The following is a 17,453-nucleotide window of genomic DNA, read 5'->3' on the forward strand; positions in this document are numbered from 1 at the left end:
AAAACTATATTTTGCAACAGCATTTCATTTTGCCCATTGGAATTGATACCTCTAGTGCTATTTAGTGTCCAAAATATTATTTTTCTTCAAATTATTTTTGTTAATGCATTAACAAAGCCAATACATTTCTTCAAAAACATACAGTTAAAAGAGCTACCTTTAAAAAGTAAGAGTTCAGAAATGTATTTAGAATAATTATAATACATATATATATATAAGTTATAATCTGTTGAACTAGCCTAACTTGTTTTCAAAGTTGACTTTTCTATTTCTAGAGTTGTTTTCTTAATTTGAATTTCACCGGTCTCAGTGAACGGAAGATAATAATAAGAATCTTCGTCAGTAATTTATCTTATCTTTTAATAGGAGTATAAGGGCACCAAACATCAAAACCGAATTCTAAATTGGACCTAACTTGTTTTCAAAGTTGACTTTTCTATTTCTAGAGTTGTTTTCTTAATTTGAATTTCACCGGTCTCAGTGAACGGAAGATAATAATAAGAATCTTCGTCAGTAATTTATCTTATCTTTTAATAGGAGTATAAGGGCACCAAACATCAAAACCGAATTCTAAATTGGACCTTAAGCAATATAAATTTATGCTTGAAAAATGGTTTTGTAAAACTCTTGGTGATTCGCTGAATGAAATCAAATAGTATGCCTTAGTACGTATATTTTTAGGTAATGTATATCTGAAAGGAAATATTGTTGGTAGAATTCACCCTCGGACCACTGATTCAGGATTCCCTCATCAATACGGCGTCATTAATGGAGTAATCAAAAAAATATCAGTTTAGTACTATTACAGTTATTACTTTTTGGTATTTAACGACATCGAATATAATAAGAACGAAGATGTACTCATTGGGAATTTATAATGTTTATATGCGTAATACAGCGACCTTGGATTTACTCGATCTTACTTCTAAAGTATTGCGTGATAATTTCGGGGTCAGACCCATTCGCTTATAGAAATTACCAACATCTACTTTTATTATTTTTAGCTTTCAACACTCCCTTACTGCTAGCAAAATCCCTTCCTAAAAACTATAAGTTCCATTTTATTCAATTTTATGACCATGTTTCACATTTCTGAGTCAATTAGAGTGCGTTTTTATCATGGCGAACAGTAATATGTAGAACCCTATATTAACCAGAAACAGTTGATGAACTAGCAAGATTGGAGATGGAATCTCCAATTTTATTAATCGATTAAAATTTTTTGGATACCAATATAATCCCGCGATAAATCGATAACTACTGAACCCCTCCAAATAAAAATAATTAAAAAAAGAGATGAAGCCAGAAACAGTCTAAGATCAGATGCAGAAAACGAAATCTAACTTTTAAGACTGCAATCCACAAACTAGACTCAAACGGATACAACTAAACAGACGATTCAAACTTCTCTCCAGACTTCTTGACAAACAATGATTTTCACAAAACAATAAACGACTTATCTACACAATGAAACTAAAATCTGCCTGATCATACGGAATGGAACTTTGGGGCTTAGCCAAAGCTTCAAATATCTACAAAATCCAATCCTTCCAGTCAAAAACACTCCGTAGAATCGCAAATGGTCCTTACTATGTCCGTAACTCTACCTTGCACCGAGATTTCCTTGTTCCTTATGTTTCAAAAGCTGTAAGATTCCGTTATATTAAATTCCACACATCAATCACCTCACATCCTAATCCACTAGTATCCCAACTAACTGCATTGCCTGGAAATACTCCAAGACGGCTGAAGGGCCACGCGATCTTCTAAATGAAGTAAGTGCCAGTGCACAATAGTGAACTCCTCTTTGGGAGTTTTCTTTGGGAATGGGTGAATTCTCCCCTCATGCTATTCATGTATTTATTCTATGTATCATGTTGTATCAGCTTCACTTATTACAGAAATATACTGCAGTTATGAAAATAAATAAAGTAAACAAAAAAATAATAATAAACTTTTAAGAATCTAATTAGGGACGTGCTTAGTGAAGGCGCGAACCAGGGTTTCGAAATTTCATGCATTATCAGTGGTAAATTAATAAGTTTGATGTAGAACTTTTGGGTTCACATACATTACTGTCTTGCTCTACATTACACTAATAACATAAGTGTAGTCGAAATATCTACACCGAACTGATTAATCTATCTCTAATGACAAATGGCAGTCTGAAACCGGTCAGAGGTTCAATAAGCATGCGTGCACCGAGGGATAAAATCAAAGATACCTCCCCCTCCCCAAAAAACTCCTTTCCCAGGAATCATCCTAGAACAAACGGAAAAATAACATGAATAGTTGGTAGAGAGAAAACAAATTTAAATTCAGCTAGATTAGTTTATTAGAAAATCGCGAAAAGTAAATACGAGAAAAATCTACACTTTTCGCTATTTCAGTTTCCACAAACTGGTTATCTCAGCAAGACAGGACCGTACATTTCACTAATATGACTCTTTAGAAGTAATCCTAACCACCCTACTTCCTCAAAAATGCCGTCATCAAAATTCTCTGGACTAAATTTTCAAATAAATGTTATAGAACGCTGCATATGCGCATTTATTGAAGTCTATGCAATTCTTCGTGATAATTTGGAAAAACGGTCACAGAACTCAACTTCTAATGGGATCTGCAGCTGAAAATGGGTCGTCCTCAAAAAAGTGGTTGCCTTTTTTTCTATGGTCTAAAGTTTTAGGAAGATTCCTCTCACCACTCTGAACTTCCTCGATTGGCATAATGGCTTGTGCGTGCATTTAACCTTGATTCGATTGCTTATCAGAATTAGGGCTATTTGGAACTGATTTGTGAATCTCTACAAGGAAATTCTAAGTCTACTTAATCTTCGAAATGGATCTCTTTTATGGAACTAAGGTCATTGGTGCCCAGAGTTTGTTTTTACAGTGCACTACCAGTTTCTTAGCAGTATTCTCCCGTTACAGATGATTCCATGACCGGGATAGTGAGTTGTAAGAAGCTTCTCAGAAGAGCAAATCTACTTGGCTAGCAGCTGGACTAGAACCTAGGATATCAGGCGTGGGAATCCAGTAAGCTAAACACTGAACCAATCCTAAAGCTATTTTTTTTTTTTTTTTAATGATTTAAGGCGCGTCAACATCTCAGGTTATTGGCGCCCGGAGCTTTTTTCAGTGCACTGCCGGCCCCCGGCAGTGTTCTCTCGTTACAGACAGCACTGTCCATCACCGGACAGTGAGCTGTAAGAAGCTCCTAGGAAGAAAAAATCTAAGAGTCAGCAGCTGGATTCGAACCCGGGACTTCCGCGTGGGAGTACAGTATGCTATCCGCATAGCTAATCCCTTCCCTCCTAACGCTATTGTTCGCAATTTGATTTATTGTTTCGTAATTACATTTTTAATGTAATAATTTTTAAGGAGATTCGTGCCATGAAGGTTTTAAAAAATTCTAAAGTTGATAGTTTTTAAACGTTCCAAAAGATTCCGCAATAAATCTCAGTCATTTACAATAAGCAAAGTTACCTTTTATTAACGGCAATCAATATAGATTTTTAAATCAGTAACTTCAAGGTTATAAATATTGCTTGGTAAATATGATGAAGTGTGGAGTGGCTTATTCAAGGTTTCTTTGTAAAATGTAATTAGTAAATGAGAATGGGGAGACCAACTTTTTTAAAGTTTTTTAGTAAGTGCTTTTTTACCATTCTTTGTTTTTTTACCATGCTCTAGCTGAAGTATAAATCAGGATTCAAGAAAATTGAACATTAGAGTGATTGCACTGAATGAGTAAGATTTCTTTGTAAACAATTGCTTGTAACGAGAGAGTATGTGTATGTAACTCTACTGAGAGAGTAGATTTCTTCGAATATAGAAACTAGGAACTAGGTGGTTAGAGGCCGAATAGGTTGCCATGCCAACCTATTTACCAACAAAACACCACTATTCTCAATTCAAGTGAACTATTGGGTTCCCCGTCAACATTTCCCTAACACGTCAACCTCAGCACACACTTCACTCGCTCCATGTCTTCTACGTATATTTAGGTAAGCTTTCTTTATTACTTTACTATTTTATTAAGTCAAAATTAAATCAAAAATATAGTTTTAATCTCTTATACAAATATTACTTACGGCAATTTTCATTAATAATTTTTATTAAAACTTAAAATTTGTGCTAAAAAAGATTGTAGACTTCAATATTATATATTTTCACTACAATGAAAAAATATTAATGAAAATAGCGTGACTATTATACGTTTGTATAAGAGATTCTCTGGAACATCCCTGAGATCAATATTCCCTGAAAGGGGATGGATTAGCTAAGTGGTTAGCAAATACTGGATTCCAACGCGTAGATCACTGGTTCGAATCCAGCTGCTGACCCTTAGATTTAGGAGTTTCTTGCAGTTCACTGTCCGGTGATGGGCAGTGTTGCCTGTGTAACGCCAATAACCTTAGTTGTTGACGCGCCTTAAATCATTAAATAATTATAATTCAAAAAAAGTAATGTACAAAACATTAAGGCTTAACGGTTTTTGATAATCACGTCGTAAGAGTTGGATATTATCTTCAGCATGTAAACAATACTTTAATATGCCAATAAAAGTTATTAATATTAATTTGCAAAAATAAAATTAAAATACATATCCAGTCTTAAACAAAAATATGTACCTAAAGTCTTAGATTCTCTAAAAACATGATAATAATAACAAAACAAATCACGCAGCAAATATCCCTAATAAAATAAAAATTATGTAATTGAATTGAAAAGAAACGGGAGGGGGCATCAAGACAAAAGAATGAAACAAGTGAATAGCGGAAATAAGCAGATTAAGTAAGCATTGATTATGAATGTGTCACATCGTTTCTAAAGAAATAAGCTTTTTATACTGATGTACAAAAATTTTCATCCATCATTAGAAAATCTACCGTTTATTACAATCACTCCGAAATAAATCAAATACTCAGGAATAAAAAAAACTTATGTCTCCTAGCACTTACATTTTTATCTTTTGAACGTCTTCCATAATTTCGGCAAATAGGTAACCATTAATTTGACAAAGGTTGTTGAGGAGCAGAGAAGTCTAATCCTAAATATGGTTAGCTCCTCAGTGCTGAATAATATCTTTGATTTTATGTATTTTGATGCACATTTATTATTTCCTTGACCACAACCATGATCAGAGGTACATTTTAATCAGTTTGTTGTAGAGATTTCGACATTGTTTGCGGTAAGAATATCTTGCCATGGTGTTGGTCTAGTGGTCTAGAGCGTGGCTTTGTAAGTGGGAGATCCCCAGTTCGAATCCCGCGTGTGAACTGGGGAACTCCCACTTACAAAGCCACGCTCTTGATTACTAGACCTCCCAAAACGTGTATTTCTGGTGGAAAATTAATATTGAAAACCGTTCACGAATAGATAAAATTGTAATTTTGATCTTCAATTTCTCAACAAATATTAGGGATATCAAACCATTTCCCCATGGTTTAAGTCATTTTTCACAATTTTTTATGTCGTTTTCACAACCATAGCCAAAACCAGTTTTTTGGCCGTAACTCCGCCAAAAATGAAAATCGGGGTGGAAAATTTGAAAACTAGACAAAAAAAAATATTTTGTTTAATGTTTTTTCCGGATTCCAGCTTTCCTAAAAAGTTATTAGCGATTGGTGCGTTTTAAATGGATCACCCTGTATATCGATGAAAATGTGATTATATTCATTTAACGACAATTTATCTTTAAGTCTGATACACTGTTTAAAATAATTGCGTACTAAACGTACATTCATCGCTGAGCAAAAGTGTGTTGCTTCAATTCATAGTTTGTTGAAAGTAGTTTAACTGGTAAAGTCAATTTACTGAATTCTTACATAAACTTAATTATTTTTATAGAAAAGTTAATTTATAGGGAAAGAGTTGGAAACTATTCCTACGGTGTCATTTCTATATAATGCACGGTTTTACAATGTGTTTATTTTTTGGAACTAATGATGTTTCAAATATTTGGAATTTGAAAAATAAAAACCTTGAGAAAATTTGTAAAAGCAAGTCGAGTACATATCAGATTTAAAAAAACAAAAGGGTTCTGAACTTGATTGGCCTAGAGCGCCAAAACCTTAGTGACAGGAGAAATTCTTCTAGTTTTAGTCGCCTCTTTACGACAAGTAAAGATAGTACTGAAGTGGTATTGTTTCTAACCCCTCGATAGTGCTTCAACTTACATGAACGTCTATCACATAAGTACCTCTTTACTAAATCGATTTTTCAGTATTTTAAGATTTTATTCTAAACTGTTTTCTAAGATGTTTCATTCACTCACGTAATACATTTCTCACTATTAGATCTATAAATTTTTTTTTATCTACATTTAGGTTTTTACAAACCATTACAGAAATGTTCACAGCATACACAATTAGACTTTAAAATAAAAATACATTTCTTAAAATATAATAAAATAAATAAAAGAAAGAAAACAAAACAAAAATTCTAGTCATTAGAATATTGTCAAGCAACAGAAAAAAAAAGCAATCTAAGTCAAGCATTTACTATAATAATGAAAAAAAAAACAAAAATTAAAAAAGATAAGCTACTAAGCAAAACTACATACAGTAGTACCTCGGTTTTCGAACGACTTGACTTTCGAACAACTTGACCAAGAAATTCGAGAAAATATTGTCCTGAAATCCAAACAAACATTTGGAACTCGAACACCCGAGATGAGCCGAGTTGTTTTTATATTTACACTTTTAGATCTTATTTCTTGTTTAGATACATGTTTTTACATAAAATATAAAAATTAGGCCAGTAAAACGGCATATTTCTGGGGCTTAGAAACGAAATAAACTACATAGTTTACATTATTTCTTATGGGATAAATTGTTTCAGTTCTCGACCAAATTGGTTCTCGACCGCAATTCCGGAATGAATTGAAGTTATAACTACGGATGCCTTTACATACCATTCGATAATAATAATAATATTTATGTTAAATTGAATTTTAAAGGAATATTTCAAAGAGTCTGCAATAATTGAATTTTCTTTTAATTGCTTTTATAGTGAAATAATAAATAATATACATTATGTTGTTTCTATTTTAAAGAGATCAAATAAACTAATACCTCCCATTATTTATATATTAAATAATGTTCCATATATATGACTATATAACATTTGAAGATAGGACAAGCAATGAAAAAATAACTCATCTTTCAATTTTTTTTTTTTTAAATCTTTTATTGCAATTTACCACTGCAACAGTTGTTGCAACAAGCAAATATGGTGAAAGAAAAAAGAAATAAAAGGAAATCATGAATGGAGAAGGCACCCAGTGGTGCCACTCCAGTAACGTGCTTAAGATAAGAGATAAGAGAGAGAATTTCAAATTTAAATTTACAATAGGAGCGTTCTATTTTACACAACTTTTATTTAAAAAATAAAAATTTCTAAACTAATTCTCCCATTTCTTTAAGCAACTGTACAACACTTCGCTTGTAGAAGTCGCCAGATTGCTCTAAAAGGCACGTTGTGACTTTTGAAATCATCTGGAAAATTCATTTTTGGAAAGAGGTGGTTAAGTCCGATGGTACGTGGAATAATGGAGATATGGGAGAATTTCAAGGCCACAGGAATATGCTTTCCATTTGGGCAACATGTGCGTTGCGAATTTGAACACCTGAGTAAGGCTATGTCTCTTGGTTTTGATAGCCTCCCCCAGCGTAGTATGCCCCAGTGATCATGGTGCCCTTTGCTAGGAAATCCATCAAAACATACTTCTTTGATGGTCCCAAAATACGAGGGTCGTTTGAAAAGTCCGTGCAAAGTCAGAGAGATAGCACTACTGGCGCGTATCGAGGTTATGTTTAGTTAGTAGCATCTCTTGGAAGAACACACACCAAGTTTCAGCCAGATCGGTATATTTCTTTTTGTTTGGCATTCGTTTGAATCGAGGAAGTCGAGTGATTTTCAAAAAATGGACGAAAAAGAATTTCGTGTGTTGATTGAACACTACTTTATGAAAGGCAAAACGCCTCAGGAGACTAAAGAGAAGCTTGATAAACATTATGGTGACTCTGCACCTTCGATTAGAACAGTTTATAAGTGGTTTCAAAATTTTCGGAGTGGCCATATGGGCACAAGTGACGCTGAACGTTCTGGACGCCCTGTTGAGGTTACTACTCCAGAAATCATTGATAAAATCCATGATATGGTGATGGATGACAGAAGAGTGAAGGTGCGTGAGATTGCTAGTGCTGTGGGCATCTCGAATGAACGGGTACATAATATTTTGCATCAACATTTGGACATGACAAAGCTATCCGCAAGATGGGTGCCGCTATTGCTCCAGCTTGACCAAAAACGAAATCGTGTGAAGTGTTGCAAGGACGGTTTGCAGCTGTTCCAGAAGAATCCGCAGGATTTTAAGCGTCGTTTCGTCACTGTGGATGAAACATGGATACATCACTACACTCCTGAGACCAAAGAACAATCTAAACAATGGGTTACCAAGGGGGAATCTGCGCCAAAAAAGGCGAAGACCGTTCCTTCGGCCGGAAAGATTATGGCGACTGTCTTTTGGGATTCGCAAGGAATAATCCTCATCGACTATCTGGAAAAGGGTAAAACTATTACTGGTGCATATTATTCATCGTTATTGGACCGTTTGAAAACCGAGCTGCAAGAAAAACGCCCACGATTGGCCCAGAAAAAAGTCCTTTTCCATCACGACAACGCATCAGCTCACACCTCAGCAGTTATGGTCGCAAAATTAATGGAAATAGGGTTCCAACTCGTTTCACATCCCCCCTATTCTCCAGACTTGGCTCCCTCGGACTACTATTTGTTCCCCAACATGAAGAAATGGCTGGTGGGAAAAAGATTTTATCCAAACGAGGAGGTGATTGCAGAAACGAATGGCTATTTTTCAGACTTGGACAAATCCTATTATTCGGAAGGGATCAACAAACTAGAGCAGCGTTGGACGAAGTGTATAAGCCTAAAAGGAGACTATGTTGAAAAATAAAAAAGGTTTACCCCAAAAAATTAAGTAGTTTTTACTTTTGCACGGAATTTTCAAACGACCCTCGTACTGTGAGCCTGGAATTTTAAGCTGTTTGCACCAAAGCCCGATAACGTTTGAATTAACGTTGCCCATTCTTGACTACATCATATGATGGGGAACTATCACTATAAACTTCTTTCATTTTATCGATCGTCTCGTTTGGTGTGCCGGCCTTTCAGATAATGAAACTTGATGACTGTTCTGTATTCCACTGGGTCTACTATCAAACCTTACAACATTTTAGCACCCATAAAATCAAGACCGTTATCAGTTCTAAGTTGTAAATTGGCACATACACCTTTATTACACTAGTGCAATTTCAGCGTGCTGTGATAAATAGAAGTGGGTCAAGGGAAATCTTTAATGAGCTCTTAATGCTTACTAACTAAACGCTGCGACAGTCCTTAGAGTAGGGCCTGAACCCCCTCAATAAGTTCCTTTCCACATGACCCAAATACTTAATATACTAAGTTCTTCTTTTTTACTTATCCCTTTCTCTTTTCTTGAACCAATTCAATATTTTATTGGAGACATTTGCTATTGCATTTGTTTTATTTTTGTTTTCTGAAATTCTAAGGAGATTTAATGATTTTTTTTTTTTAATTTTTGCTAATATTATTGTGCTTTTATTTATTGTGAAATTGTTGTTTGATGGTGATGTCATTCTCCTGCAACGTGACTATCACAAGCAGTTTGTCTTTATTTTCTCAATATTTCTATTTTCATTATGTATGTTTTTGTCTAAAGAAATAGACGTTAATAATTATTCTGTCGGCTATTTTCTCCTGAAGTACTGCAAAATTAAATTTTTTTTAAAGTTTAATTGATTTTTGATAAAATTCCATTTTGTAAAATTTATTTGGCTATGTTCCCAATTTAAAAATTTCTACTACATTTATAAGTATTAATTTAACCAGACCCAAATTTTATAAACATCCCAGTGTTCAAAACCACTTGTGTTGCTGTTGATTTGTTATCGCATACATTACAATGGATCTTAAGTACGAATAATTGTCCCAAGATAGCAGCACATTGCAGGGGTTACTTGTGGGGGACTTATTGTTTTTGATAATTAAATAATCAAAGGTTACAAAAAAGACAAGTGCTCTCTTGGCGTCCGGAAAGTGGTCTCTCGTAACAGACCACATTGTCCATTACCAGAGTTATAGTGAGCAGTAGGAAGTTCCTAAAAAGAGAAACTGGGCCGGTAGCAGGATTTGAACCCGAGATTTCATCGTGGGAATTCTGTATGTTAAACAATGACCTCAAAGGGGTTTTGTTTACTTTTTTTAAAAAAGTATCCCATAATTTGTGACAAATTGTTTTCTTTGTACTTAGTGTGTAAATTGATATGACGCGGTTGATGCTGTATTAATCATTTATGATTAACTACCAATAATAAGTATAGTAGTCATAACCAAACCAATTATTTTTTGAGAAACAATTCGCACAATGTAAAGCATTAGATATTTTTTCTTCGTGACATAGTTAAATTAAATACATATGTGAATACAATTCGTGAAATATTTATTAAAAACTGTTGTAGTAATCAAAGTTTGGCAGCAAAATATTTTGTGAAGGATTGAGACTAAAATATAGGATAAAGACTCTGGACCAAAAATTAAACTTGAGATTTTCAACTTAGTAACCCTGAAAAGAGTTAATGTTTTGTGATTAGACACTTTACCTAATAGCCTAGTGGACTACAAATTATACTGGCCCTGACTTCAGGATTTATACTACTTAGATGAGGTAGTAAAAATAGCCGAACCCAGAGAGTGTGGTGGGTTCATGATACGCTCGGCTTGCATGAATTGCGGTAAATTATTGATGCTATCACTGACCCACTGCGCTCTATGTTAATTCTGTACTAATTTTACAATTGTTTTAATTTTTCTTCACAAGTAGTGCATATTCTCTTAATGTAATGTATTCCTATTAATTTTACTATCCAGTAGAGAAAATTCGAAATAATTATTTAGGTAATCCCTCACAACTTACTGCAATTGCTTCCATTTTACTTCCTCACTTACTTGGCACAAGGTTTAGACCGATAGCAATATGTTTAAATTAAATGTCTCTAAAACACAGGCCATACTGATCGGTTTTTAATATTAATCATAACATAATTAATGGTGATCCGGCTGCTGTTTGGAAAGCAAATATAGACGAGCTAATATGTTGTATAAAGAAAAGCCAGATAGATTAAAGGTAAGAAATGGTATTAAAACTGTCCGGTAGGACAGTTGTATAAGGGTTGATCGTCAAAAACTGCACATAAAAGCGTAACGTTGAAAAACACCCAACTTTGACAATTTTTTTCTCTTTTTCTATAAAAGATAAAATTCCCAAATTTTCTTTATTAAAACTGTCCGGTAGGACAGTTGTATAAGGGTTGATCGACAAAATGTGCACGAAAAAGCGTAACGTTGAAAAACACCCAACTTTGACAATTTTTTTTCTCTTTTTCTATAAAAGATAAAATTCCCAAATTTTCTTTATTAAAACTGTCCGGTAGGACAGTTGTATAAGGGTTGATCGACAAAATGTGCACGAAAAAGCGTAACGTTAAAAAACACCCAACTTTGACAATTTTTTTTCTCTTTTTCTATAAAAGATAAAATTCCCAAATTTTCTTTATTAAAACTGTCCGGTAGGACAGTTGTATAAGGGTTGATCGACAAAATGTGCACGAAAAAGCGTAACGTTGAAAAACACCCAACTTTGACAATTTTTTTTCTCTTTTTCTATAAAAGATAAAATTCCCAAATTTTCTTTATTAAAACTGTCCGGTAGGACAGTTGTATAAGGGTTGATCGACAAAATGTGCACGAAAAAGCGTAACGTTGAAAAACACCCAACTTTGACAATTTTTTTTTCTCTTTTTCTATAAAAGATAAAATTCCTAAATTTTCTTTAAATTATAGGGCAAACCCTCCTTTATCACTGTATTTGTTTTGTAACAACCCAGATTTAATAGGTTTCAAGAAAAAAGTTGCCGAAAATGAGCAAAAACGGCTTTTTCAAAAAATGTTCTTGTTCTTCTTGTTCTTGTTACCTTTTTTGTAAACAACGTAGCGCCTAAACGCGTGAACCGATTTTCATGAGTGAGGTGTCATTCGATTCGGAATTTTATGTAGATGTGCCTTTTGGGGGTCTCGATCCTATACATGGAATGGGAGAGGAGTTAGCCCCCTTTAGGCAAGGCCCCCTCCAAAATTATTATTACTAATTACTCTGTAAATCTTGGCCCGAATTTGATAAAATTTGGTAGGATGATAGGGTTAGGGCTCCCCTACGTAACATTAAAGCGGCGATCAGCTCTTACACTTGTTAAGGGGAAGTATAGCAATCGTTTCAAATTATCGACACGTGAACCGACCGAAGTGTCATTCGAATCGAAATTTTGTACAGATTTGCACTTTAAAAGTCTCGACGCCGTGCCTCATAAGGAGGGGAGTTCGCCCCACCCAAATAAGGCCCTTTCTAAAACTATTATTACCAATATTTCTATAACGCTTAGTACGATTTTGATAAAATTCAGCTCGAATAAGTGGTTAAAGCTCCTCTACGTTGCTGATGCTCTTGCACCTACCAAGAGGAAGTACTGCAATCGTTTAAATTATCAATGAGTGAACCGATTTAAATCAATGAATTGTCGTTCGATTAAAAAATCTTTACCTCTTTGCCTTTTAGGGAGAAGTACTGCAATCGTAGTTTATTTTTCTTACTCCTCTTAAAAGGAAGTACTGAAATCGCAGTTTAATTTTGCTATTTATGTACAAATACCTTCCTATGTTATTCAAAACGCTTTTCCAAAAAAATAGTTATTTAGAATGGTTTGGGGGAACGCAACTATAATCATTCTTTAAAAAGATCTCTCCAGTGGTAGTTACGGTTCCGACTTAACACCTTATCAGGTTATAATTATAGAATTGCTTATTCCAAATTTTAAAAAATCTGTAAAGGAGATATGTAACTTTGTAAAGTGGACAAAAAGGAAAATCTATCCAAAAGGTACAAAAATCTCCTTAACAAAAACTTACAGTTTAAAATGTTAAGTATAAGGGTTGATTAAACGCCAAAAGGTACACAAATCAGCAAGTACCCAACATTTCATTAATACTTCATTAATATTTAAGTAATTCTACTGCATTAATTTTCATTAATAAGTTATTTTTTAGAATTTATTAGATGTCACAGACCCTTATGCTGGCCACTTCATTTATAAAATTTTTTTTTGTTATAATTATGATAAATCACATATATGTACAAGCATGTTAAAGTAGAAAAAGACAAAGTTAGAGTAGGCTACTGTCTTGAATTCGTCTTACCGAAATATTCGAGAGCACAAATAACACACAGTTATAACAAGTAGATTATTCAACAACAATTATTGATTTCTCGATTGTAATTTAATTTAGACCTCCTAATTTTACTTATAGTAAAATACTGGAATAATTAGCTGTCCTAAAAATATGCATATCTTATTTACTTTATATTACACATATACAACATTGTGGGATGAATACCTACATTGAGAATGTAATTGAAGAAAACTATGTTACTTGCGATAAAGCCAGATAATTATTATAAACGTTTGACTACTACATTATATAACAATTACTTTAATCGAAGAATGAACTTAAACCGACGATTTTTGAAAATCATTGATGTATGTTGGTGAAGTTTCTTTTAAAAGAAAGTTTTGAATTTTTTAGCCTCATAATTTTTTTTAATTTTTTGTAACGTTTTTCTTTTTAACCTGTAATTAATAGTTTCATTATTATAGATAACTAGATATTAAAGTCAATCTACAGTGCTACTTGAACATATATTTTGTAGACGAAAATGGCCAGCATAAGGGTCTGTGACATCTAATAAATTCTAAAAAATAACTTATTAATGAAAATTAATGCAGTAGAATTACTTAACTATTAATGAAGTATTAATGAAATGTTGGGTACTCGCTGATTTGTGTACCTTTTGGCGTTTAATCAACCCTTATACTTAACATTTTAAACTGTAAGTTTTTGTTAAGGAGTATATCATAACCTTCACATAAAATTTAACTGTCAAAATGATTAATTTAATTTAAGATTGTTCAGTGATGTTCAATTAATTTTAAAATTCAGGTGCGAGTTAATGACTTTAAAGCCAGAGTCATATTCAGCTTTGTTCACTTAATAATAGGAAAGAAATAGAAGACATAAATCAATTTGTTGCCAACTGCCCGGTACTCATAGCTCCACAGTCTATAGATTAGAATATTTTAGTGAACTTACTGAGAATGAACTAATCAGGTATTTAATTCGGTAAAATTGGGAAAATTTGTTTAATCATTTGAGAGGCACATTATGTAATAGAATGCTTGCTTTTAATAAGAGAATTTAATTATTAATATTCTAATCTATTAATCTTGATTTTTTATTTATTAATTTTTTCCCCAACTTTTGAGTATTTTAACTTTATACATTATTTCGTTTTTAACAATTTATTCATGACAAAAGAAGTAAATTTTTTAGTTTACCTTTTCATCAATATTAATTATTTAATATCTATATTTGTGTCTAAATGTTTATTTATTTAAATTGAGCTTAAAGTTCGGCACACAACTCAGCGAATGAAATATAATCCAGCGCAAAGAATACTTTTCTTTTATTTTTTGTAATAATTGTTTCTTTTGTGTATGAGTTATTTTTTTTTTTTTTAATGATTTAAGGCGCGTTAACATCTGAGGTTATTGGCGCCCGGAGCTTTTTTTAGTGCACTACCGGCCTCCGGACAGTCTTCTCTCGTGATGGACAACACTGTCCATCACTGAGCAGTGAGCTGTAAGAAGCTCCTGAAGAAGAGAAAATCTAAGAGCCAGCAGCTGGATTCGAACCCGGGATCTCCGCTTGGAATCCAATACGCTAACCGCATAGCTAATCCCCTCCTTATTAGTATGATTATTATTATCATTATTATTGTTAATATTATTCACCTATTTTTTGTTTGAATGGTGTGGTCGCCCCAGAAGAGATTTGGAGTTGATAATCGGGTGGTTGACTCCTGAGATGTTGGTGGAGACGATGCTTTCTTGCAGGACTAATTAGTCGCCTAGTTTTGCAAGAGAAGTACTCGTCTCTACAAAAAGGGGCATGGAATACAGTATGAGCAGGGTCCCCTGAGTAGGGGCAGAATTGCGGCCTAGCCTGATGTAATGCTGAAATCAGGACTAGGCCTGGGCAGTAGGGGGTGTTTTAGTCGGTAGGCCGCGAGAGAGTCCGGCACAATGTGCGTAACCTGCATTTCACCCCTCTTAAAAAAAAATTATTATTTTTGTTATGATGATGATGATGATGATGATGATTATTATTATTACGGATGGTTTCAAACCCATGGTCAAATACCTCTTTCATCTTACTGTTCTTTTATCACCTCCTGAACCAGAATTTTCCTTTCATTAATAACCATGAAGTTTATCAACATTCTACCTGGAAGAATTATGTACATCAAATATCCAAACCGTCCATTCTTATCCTTGAAACTGTGTATCGCCTCCAACACCTATATTTCCCAAAAGCACCACCAAACTAACGGCTCGTTTCTTCTCTAATTTTCCCAACATACGAGACAATCAGTGAATGATTCTTCATTATTTGTGGAAACGCCATGCTACTGAGGAGATTTTTACCGTTTTTTGTGTGTATTTTCCACGAAAATGGCTTTTTTTAAAACTTGGAATGTATAAATATCAAATCGGTGAACTGGCTTGAGAATTTTATTATTCAAATTAAAATTAATGAGCTATGGCTCCTAAGGATCTGTATACTTTTTAACATTAATTCTTTTCTAAATTTACTCTTAAAAATAAATGTCCATCGCTAATAAATAGTAAAGCTAATAAGAACCTGCTAAAAAGAGAAAATCTAAGGGCCAGCAGCTAGATTCGAACCCAGGATCTTCGCGTTGGAATCCAGTTCACTCTAACCACTCAGCTAATCCCTTCATTACCCACATTGTTATTATTAACTGACATATGATTACAGTAAGCTGGCGGTGTACGCAAGAAATGACCGGCCATCCGACCAGGGAGAAGTATGGAGCTACGGCCTTGATGTACGCATGCCAGCAGGGCAAAGGTGTTGAGGTTTTGCATATTATTCATACTAAGGTTGGTTGAAAAGATTTCTGTAACTTCTCTTTAAAAATAAGAAATACTCAAGGCAGTGAGTAGCAATCCAGAACTCCAGTCCTGGAAATCTTGCATTTGGTTGCGCGTGTAACCTTGAAAAAAAAAGGTATCTTCAGCAATCAAAACCTTCCCACCGAAGTTATTGCCACAAAATTTGTGTAAGAAACGATTTCCGTTAAAAATCTATCACTAGGAAAATTTAATAGAAAAGTAAAATTAATAAAAATAATATGAAAAACCGCAATTAAACACCATTAAAAAATTTAAATTCAAAAATAAAAGGTAAAAAATGAATAAAGAAATAAGTAGACAAAGTGAGTTATTACTGACGGTTATTGAGTCACATAGTATGTGTTATTTTATTATTAGTGTCACTTTTATTGTGCTATAGTTTATTGTGTTATAGTAATAATTTCAATAATAGAAGCAGTTTTGATGAAAATATTCTAGACATCAAAAACATTTTCTCTTTCTAGTGACAATGTTCTCCCAAAAGCCCTCAGTGAAGGGATTAGCTAAGTGGTTAGCGAATACTGGATTCGAATGCGAAGATCCCGGGTTCGAATCCAGCAGCGCGGCCCTTAGATTTTCTCTTCCTAGAAGATTCTTACAGCTTCATTACCGGACAGTGTTTTCTGTAACAATAATCTCAGATGTTGACGCGCTTTAAATTAAAACAGAAACTAAATGCCATCACTAAAATAATGTTAACAAGGGCTCAAAGCTAAACTTCTGAGTTCGAAGGAATTGACGTGACCAAAAAGGCGAATTTCCCGAAGAATTCTTATATTGAACTTAGTTAATTTCACATAAAAGAAAGCTACAATTTTGAATACAACGAGTGAAATTCGATGTTAGAAAAAGATGTTTCAATAATATTTGTAAAATTACCCTATGATAAAGATTTGTGAGCGATAATTATATGAATATTATTTCTTCTTGTTGGCTAGCCAGGAGCAACCACGGAGCGCGAACGTACTCTTAAGACGGCGCTGCACTACTGCGCCGAAAGTGGAGAAGGTGGTGTGGTTGCGGCCAGCGCTCTACTTTCTGCAGCTCCTGAGTTAATCAATGTTAAAGATCAGGATGGTTATTCAGCGTTACATTTGGCCGTCATAGCTGGAAATCTGTCCTTAGCAAAACTGTTACTTTCTCAAGGAGCTGACGTCAACTCTGCTGACAACGAGGGACATACTCCTGCTCATTGGGCTACTGGTGAGTCGTTTATTTATTTTTAAAATATTATTAGACATTG

At 33.9% G+C, this 17,453-nt stretch overlaps 1 protein-coding gene across 1 annotated transcript in view; it reads left to right on the forward strand.

Annotated features, from left to right (window-relative positions):
• The first annotated feature begins 3,683 nt into the window (after window positions 1–3,683).
• LOC141459136 (uncharacterized) overlaps window positions 3,684–17,453 on the forward strand; it is a 42,524-nt gene continuing 28,754 nt past the window's right edge. Inside the window, exons 1-3 of the mRNA XM_074137782.1 lie at window positions 3,684–4,006; window positions 16,053–16,177; window positions 17,149–17,413. Coding sequence (XP_073993883.1) covers window positions 16,076–16,177; window positions 17,149–17,413 — 367 coding nt within the window. The 5' untranslated portion in view covers window positions 3,684–4,006; window positions 16,053–16,075. The remainder of the gene's footprint in view (window positions 4,007–16,052; window positions 16,178–17,148; window positions 17,414–17,453) is intronic.

Source organism: Rhodnius prolixus, unplaced genomic scaffold (genome assembly GCF_049639745.1).
Source record: "Rhodnius prolixus isolate KJV_2025 unplaced genomic scaffold, Rpr scaffold_11, whole genome shotgun sequence".
NCBI classification, from domain to species: Eukaryota; Metazoa; Arthropoda; class Insecta; order Hemiptera; family Reduviidae; genus Rhodnius; species Rhodnius prolixus.